Here is an 8,565-nt window from a genome sequence, read left to right on the forward strand (position 1 = left end):
TTTACCGGGAGCCAGAGCGCCTGACATCTTGGCAAATTTAAAAGTGCTGGCTAATGCTAAACGTAAATACAGTAAGATTGTTATTCACGCCGGTGCTAATGATGTTCGGCTTTGCCAGTCGGAGATCACTAAAAATAACATTAAAGAGGTGTGTGAACTTACAATTATGATATCAAACACTGTAATATGTTCTGGTTCCCTCCATGCTTACCGTGGTGACGAGATACATAGCAGACTGTCGTCCCTCAATGGCTGGATGTCTAAGTGGTGCCCGCAGAATAACATAGGTTTCATAGACAATTGGACGAGTTTTTGGGGCAGACCTGACCTGTTGAAAAGAGATGGTCTTTATCCCTCCTGGGGTGGTGCCGCTCTTCTGTCTAGAAATATGGCACATAGTCTTATGGCGCTTTTCCACTGCGTGGTACGACTCGGCTCGGCACGGCACGGTTCGACTTGCATTTCCACTGCAGTTCAGTAGCACTTTAGAATGGGTGGGATTATTCACATGTTGTTATAGTTGCGCCCATAGTTGCCAAGTCCGCGTATTATACGCGACTTTGGGCTTCTTTTTTTGTAAAGTTGCGTGAAAAAATCCGGGGTCGCAGGTTGCGTTTTTTTGGGCTTATTTTTAAAAATATGGTTGCTTGTTAGGGAAATCTGATAAGCAACTTCGTTTCTTTATTTATGTTCGCCGTATTCTCCAATGCATTGCTCACAGTTAATAGCCAACCAGTACAATAATATAAGTGCTGCAGCTTAATTTGCCAAATGTTCCGCCCCCTCCTCCCCCTCATTGGAGAAAATCACGTTTCAAAAAGAAGGCGCGTGACACTGTAATCCAAGCGATGATAGAAGTAGACGTAGAGGAGTGGGATGACTTTCTTTTAGCCTAATTTTTAATTTTTACAATGTTTTTGTAATGTATTAATTATCATGGGCTGTAATAAAAAAACAAGTAGTCCTATACTAATACTAAAACTATATAGCCTATACATTTGGTTCGAATAGCCTTTATTTTAGTAGACTATAAATATGTGGCTATGTAACAGTTCCCCTTTAAAGCTCTTGTGTTTTTCTCCTTTTCCATCTCTCCAATCCTATTCTGCTCACAGGTGATTGGAGATTCGTTTTTTGTTCTCACTTTGTTGCAGTTTGCTTACTTTTGTAAAATAACATCTGTTTTTGCTTTTCAGATAAAAGAGTGGTTTCAGTTTAATATGTTGCAGGTTCATTTACTGGTAATAAATAATTGATAATAAATAATACTGCATTTGCAGCACCTGCTGTCAAACCGATGAAGATGTTTTCTTGATTTGCTGGTGCTTTTTCTATTTTGCATGTGTTTTCTGAATTTGCATTGCGTTGAGCTCTCTCGCCCACTGTACTAATAAGCATAAAATGGGTAAAAATTGATAAAAATGGATAAAAGTATTTCACCCATTTTGTTAGAGAGCACAAACTAAATCTTTCGATGCAGCTGTGTGAATAGTTGCTGAACATGAATGTGTCTTTGATCACTAACAAATCAGTATATATCATATACATGCAGAGCAGACAAATGTATTATTCATTCCTTGATTTAAAGGTAAATTACACTATAACTGTTGACTTACCATAGACAGAAACACTGAATCTGTAAATGGTGTTTCCTTTTATTTGATAAAGTCCAGAGTCTGTTATTCTGGTGTTTGTGATGGTCAAAGATCTAGTTTGATTGTCCAGCTTCAGTCTGCCTCTGAATCTCCCATCAAGAACATCCTCTTTTGCGGAGAAGCGTCCATGATTTCTTTTGAATGTAGCTATGATGGTTGTATCATTATAATTCCATGTTATCACATTATCATTCTGTGTCTCAGCATTAGCCTGAAGAGTGACTGAATCTCCCTCCATTACTGATATTGACACTGCAGCTTTATCACCAAACACACCTGAAGAACAGAGGCAGATTCTCAGTAACACATGCTTACTAAAAGTCTTATTGAAAGAATAAAAAAATAACTGAAGCTTGTTTATAAAAATTATTATAAACTTTAAATATTTTAAACCGTCAGCAGATTCGCTGATGGACACCGGCCTAAAAAAACATACATTTTATATTTTAAAAGGTTTTATACATATTAGTTTTTATATATTATATAACAAACAAAAAGTCCTAAAAATTATTGAAAAGAATTAAACTGTCAGTAATAAAAAAGCAAAGGACAAATACAATAGAATGAAAAGATACAAATGAAACAAACTGTGCTTTAATGTTTTTTATGCAAGTCTCAAGCAGTTTACAGCCTACTACAGAAATAAATAATCAAATGTAAAATAAAACAGCATAGTCTTCACTATAAGAATTAAACTTTTTTGTTTCTTATTAAAGCTACAAAAGTCCTTCACTCAAGACCAATGTGTAATTTTGAATTTGTTTTTTGTTGTTTGATTCATTTTAAAGGGGTCATATGATGCTGCTAAAAAGAACATTATTTTGTGTATTTGGTGTAATGAAATGTGTTTATGCGGTTTAAGGTTAAAAAAACCCATTATTTTCCACATACTGTACATTATTGTTTCTCCTCTATGCCCCGCCTTTCTGAAACGCGTAGATTTTTACAAAGCTCATCGTTCTAAAAAAGCGAGGTGTGCTGTGATTGGCCAGCTATCCAGTGCGTTGTGATTGGCCGAATACCTCAAGCGTGTGACGGAAATGTTACGCCCCTCACCAGACTGTGATGATGCCCTGTCCAGCCGGAGCGACGAGACAAAAACATGAAAACCCATCATAAACGAGGCGTTCGTTGCATCCAGCGGGGACATAATTATGGAGTATAATGACTTACTGTCTTTTTACACGTTGCATTGCATCGCACTGCGTAAACATAAAACCATGTCTGCATTTGTGACCAGAGAAATGACAAACAACAAGCCCTACTCTACACTGCCCAAAAAACTCACTTTAAATATATAAAATATAAAAACTCTTTAAATATAAAAAATGTACTGTGGCGAGGGGGGCGTGGTTTAGCGGGGTCTGCAGCGGGAGAGAGCGGTCGGAGACGAGCGGTGAGTAAGTAGGTCAAGTGCAAAATGACATTCTCCTGCTTCTCGTTTCAGTGATTGGCCTGGAGAGACCGTAAAAAGCCTCAGGGGAAACAGAGAGAGAGAGAGGAGACAGACTGAGGACTCGTGGGGGGAAAGACTGTGGCCTGGGCCTGGTCAAGTGCAAAATGACATTCACCTGCTTCTCGTTTCAGTGATTGGCCTGGAGAGACCGTAAAAAGCCTCAGGGGAAACAGAGAGAGAGAGAGGAGACAGACTGAGGACTCGTGGGGGGAAAGACTGTGGCCTGGGCCTAGAGAACCGCAGAAGTGCTATATAAGTTTTGTTTGTTTTGCAGCGCCTGAGCACCTGCCTGTTTTCGCTATTCCTACGGGAAGTATAATAAATTACCCAAGCCTCAGTCACGCTGACTTCGACGTCTTCCTTCCCTACTAAGAACCTCATTACACGTACTTACAGTCAGAACAGCCGGCATTGTAGTCTACTCTCCCAGGATCAGGAAACGGTCCTCCATAAAATGTGCTGCACAGATCTGAATATTTGGGTTGAAGTGTTCTGGAACAGTGTTGTAAATACAACTTAGCCACTGATTTCTAGTCGTGTCCATTTTTGGAAGGCCAAACAAAGTAGTTTCGCTTTCACAACGAAACATAGCGTCACACACGGCGGCCTTGAGTGAGCAGAAGCCGAGGGCTAGAGTGAGCAGAGGCGGCGGATTCGACGAAGGAGCGTCCGGCGGGCTTGCGGCAACCACATGTGACGACCCCGGGCTGGACTCCGCTTCGTCCACAGTGAAAGCCGATTCGGCGATCCACAGCATGAAGTTGTAGTGTTTCCTTAGTAACCAGCACGGATCAGCTCTAGGCATGACGAAGCAGATATCGTCCTCTTTTGGAAGAACACAGTCGCAGCAGGAAAATAGCCCGTTGTCACTTTAAGAGCCGCACGGATCCAATTGACGTTACACGCGTATTTTCTTTCTCAACTCTTTATGTTAATTTATTACATGACTGACTGACGAAGGTATACATGAATAATCACTAAGCGCCACATTTTGACACATTTTTGCGTGTATTTGACCATTTAGGCACGCACCTTGAGCTAAAAGATGACTTTACATGTCCGTGTTCTGCTCCGTCTCTGAGCGCATATATCTTCCTGAGGAGCAGCTCAAGTTCTCTTTCACGCTTTTAAAAACATGAATAAATATACTTATATAAATCAAGCACGTCCCATTTTGCAAAAGTCACGTTACATGATTTTACTTATTTGCACGTGAAATTGGGCTTTTATGGAGGAACGAAAGCGCAGCACTGGAAAAGGTGCGGAATAATCGTTTAATCGCAATTATTGTATTTTCATAATCGTTGGAGGCCAAAATCTAAATCAAAATTGTTTTTCGATTAATTGCACAGCCCTATCAGACGCCATTGCTGCTGAACTCTATATTTCCCTCTCTCATCTGGAAGATAAGGACACCTACATCAGGATGTTCTTTATTGACTACTGCTCCGCCTTCAACACGGTCCTCCCCCATAAACTCACCCACAAACTGTTTGCACTTGGAATACACCCTACACCCTCACCCTACACTCCTAGACTTCCTGACTGGCAGACCGCAGTTTGTCAGGATTGGAAATAGGATCTCAGCCACCATCATAACAAACTTTGGAAACCCACAGGGGTGTGTTCTCAGTCCCCTCCTCTACACACTGTTCACACATGACTGTGTCACATGCCACAAGGACAACATTATCCTGAAGTTTTCTGATGACACTGCAGTGATAGGACGGATCACTGGCGGGGACGAAGCGGCCTACAGGAGAGAGGTGGCCAATCTTGTGACATGGTGGACAACAACCTCGCCCTCAACACAGACAAGACAAAGGAGATGATAGTGGACATGAGGAAGGAGATGAGAGCTTACCAGCCACTGTTTATCCGAGAGCTTACCAGCCACTGTTTATCCGAGAGCTTGAAGTGGAGAGGGTGAGCAGCTTTAAATACCTGGGGGTCCACATCAGTGACGACCTCACCTGGACACTCAACACCACCCAGATGGTTAAGAAGGCACAACAGCAGCTGTACTTCCTGAGGAGGTTGAGGAAGTTTGGCATGTCACCTAAGATCCTCAACAACTTCTACAGCTTTGTTGTTGAGAGCGTCTTGACCAACTGCATCACCGTGTGGTATGGCAGCACTACTGTGAAGGACCGCAAACAGTGGTAAAGACTGCTGAGAAGATCATCGGGACTCCACTGCCCCTATTTTGCACATTTGTTAATGTTACTGCTGCTATTATTATCAAGTAGCTGCATCTCAATTTGCACATTGTTAATGTTACCGCTGCTATTATTATCATACAGTTGCATTCAATTTGCACGTTACTATACTATTGTTTTGCACAGAAGTCAATATTGTACACTTGCACATTCATATGTACATGGTCTATATTTCTATATTTACATAGTCTATATTTCTAATTATGCGGCATAGTTTTATTTTTTTATTATGTTTGTGTGTGTATACGTGTGTGTTTATTTTTTACATAGTTTTTGTCTTGGCATTCACTGTAAACAGCAAAAAAATAATTTCATAGTACAGGGAAACTTGTTTTTGTCACTGTACACATGAGAATAAATGCTTGAAAAATAATCTTGAATCTTGACTGACAGGACTCTCTAAACTGCAGTGTGAACAAACATGGCGGCACCCATCTCAAGTTATAGATCACGATCAAGATCATTTATAAAGGTTTTTAACCCTATAAAACCGACGGGAGCGCCCCTGTTGCATTGTTTTCACCCTTTTCACAAATTGCATAGTATGCGTTTGCAACAAAAAACACTAAAATGCATTGTGCTCTATAGATTTGTGGTCGGTAGCTGATACTGATGCTGCGTCTCAATGTGCCTACTTATACTATGCCCTTAAAGTATGTACTCTTTTGGTGAAGAAAAAGTACACACTTTTGAGTGTTGTGTAGAAGAGCAGGCAAGCTTTGGGACATATTATCACATCACACAATTGCGTCTTTAAAGGACCGCTCTGTCGCACCTGTTACACGCACCCTGTCACTGTAAACTGGCCTGTCAATCATCTTGTCACAGTTAACATCCTCCACATTTCATTTAATTTAACTTCCTACCGTACTGGAGAGAAAAGAAGTAGCTCGATGATCTGCCAGCCGTGGGTCTTTCATGCCGAGAACTCTGCTCATATTTTCTGCATAATGATGCATTTAAAAGTTAACGACCAAATGGATGTTTATAAAAGTTCACATTGCTGTTGCAGATTAAATATAACACGGATAACAATAAATAAATATTTTTTTACGAGGTTAAATGTTGATTATTAGTAACTCAAACCCCTTTTTGTAAACCTCTCTACCTAACCGTCGAGCACGTGCATCCGCCACGTTTCTAGTTTTTATAGTTTGTAGTTCCGGACTGAATCCTTCACCAAAGCGCAATGGATTGTGGGCAATTTTAGCCATTAGAGTGTGCACGGATCCATACTTCAAAAATCGACCTGAAATAGTAGACCATCCGGGGACTTTTGGCATACTCTTTTTTTAACATACTATGCTTTGGGACACACTTATTCTAATCTCACATACTATTTAGGATGGATAGTATGAACATTGAGATGCAGGGTTAGTTACATTTTCCTATGACTCAATGACGTAATCACTTTCTGTGCACTATGACCCCAAAGTTTGATGCATGTGATGACATCACAAGGCGTGACATTTGACTTAGTTTTGCTATATATGCTATTCTACTACGTTCTACTCATTATTGTCTCTTTTATCATTGCAATTGGTTGCTTCATCATTTCTCTTTCACATAAACACACACATGCACATTTACAAATGCAAGCACAATCACCCAATCACAATCGTTGCGGGCACAACGTTACGCCTGCACAACAACCTAGAAAACAGAAGTACACAGAGGCGGAGGTTTTGGAAATACTGCTTGCGTCCGACAAAGAGGAACTCTCTGACTGCTCATCTGCTCCTGATTCTGTTTCTAGTGGGGATGAAGCTGACTTTTTTGAAGAAGAAAAAAAGCCACACAGGGGCGCAGGAAATGCAGGCTGTGTGAGAAATGCACTCCATTCATGTGTAAGGCATGCCAAGTGCCCCTCTGTGTTATTCTGGACAGGAACTGTCACAAGTCCTATCACAGCTAGGGTTGCCTGTGTATATGTAGGGGTGCCGTATGTGTGTATATATATATATATATATATATATATATATATATATATATATATATGTGTGTGTGCAGAAATTTTTAATAATTTGAAAATTGATTAAAAAATAAATGTGTAAAATAAACATACTTATACTTTAAATGAAAAAGTATTTTTCACAAATAAACAAATATTTAATAAAAATATAATTAAAAAAGGAAGTAAAAACTGTAACCAACAGAGCACTCAGTATTCTGGGACGTCTGTGTGCATTGGGAATCATATTTTTTCAAATAAAGCCATGGTAACACTCATTTTACATACAGCACACAGTGAAAATGACATGAATATGACAGTGGGCAAATGCATAAAGCGCAGCATAATTTGAAATCATGAGTTTAAAGTTTGTCGATTGCGCGTCTCCAGTGAAGCTGAACACTCCTCCTGTCCGCATTCAATTCACACGGACCGACCGTCACGCAGAGAACATGCGATCATGCAGTATACAAATGCACACTTCACAAGATCTCACAGCTGGATTTGACTAAGTTTGCAAGATTTTTTTAATTAAATGTTCATTAGTCATTCAAAGATTTGTTTAAATGATATAAATGCATATTTGCTGAATGCTGACGGAAAATAAGAAAGTATTATAATGTTTGCCTTTCTATTACTAATAATATAAAAACAATCGTTATAATACTTTTTTGTATACATTTTAATTCCTTTGTTTAACAGTTCTTTCTGATTATTAGACAGATTTCTGTCTGTTTTAGACAGAACTGTTAACGACAGTGAACAAGGAGAATGTGAACACTCATTCACACTGGGCGTTGGCATCAACGCCTCTTTACTTTGAATGGAGTGACGTCAAGCGTTGGCGAAATTAATTGTGGGTCCGTCGCGTCGCATTGGGTCCATTGCTCGCGGCAGAAGTTGAAAACTTTTCAAGCGCCAAAGCTGACGTCAGCCAATCAGATCGCCTTATGCAAGACGCTAGCCAATCGCGTTCATGCAACACCAGAAAACTAATGTGATTGGCTGTTGTCACTATGACGGTCGCGTCAGCACCAAGATTCAGAAACGCCCTCAGTCAAGCGTTAACGCTGATGCCCCCTGTGAATGGGGCGTGTGTGCGCAGGCGCTGCCGCTCTCAGCGCCATCAAAATAAAAGTCCGGCAAGCCCGGCCTCAGCTCACTCTATCCCGGCCTCAGCGCATGCTAAGCCGGGGCTTCCCCTCACGCTAGCCCGGCCTCAGCTCACTCTATCCCGGCCTCAGCGCATGCTAAGCCGGGGCTTCCCCTCACGCTAGCCCGGCC

At 40.7% G+C, this 8,565-nt stretch overlaps 1 protein-coding gene across 1 annotated transcript in view; it reads right to left on the minus strand.

Annotated features, from left to right (window-relative positions):
• Positions 1-8,565, minus strand: part of LOC107568443 (transmembrane and immunoglobulin domain-containing protein 1-like) — a 21,336-nt gene that overhangs the window by 8,783 nt on the left and 3,988 nt on the right. The window contains exon 2 of the mRNA XM_016254414.1: positions 1,617-1,931. Within this exon, the coding sequence (XP_016109900.1) occupies positions 1,617-1,893 (277 nt within the window). The 5' untranslated portion in view covers positions 1,894-1,931. The remainder of the gene's footprint in view (positions 1-1,616; positions 1,932-8,565) is intronic.

This window comes from Sinocyclocheilus grahami, unplaced genomic scaffold (genome assembly GCF_001515645.1).
Source record: "Sinocyclocheilus grahami isolate Dianchi unplaced genomic scaffold, SAMN03320097.WGS_v1.1 scaffold1244.1, whole genome shotgun sequence".
NCBI lineage: Eukaryota > Metazoa > Chordata > Actinopteri > Cypriniformes > Cyprinidae > Sinocyclocheilus > Sinocyclocheilus grahami.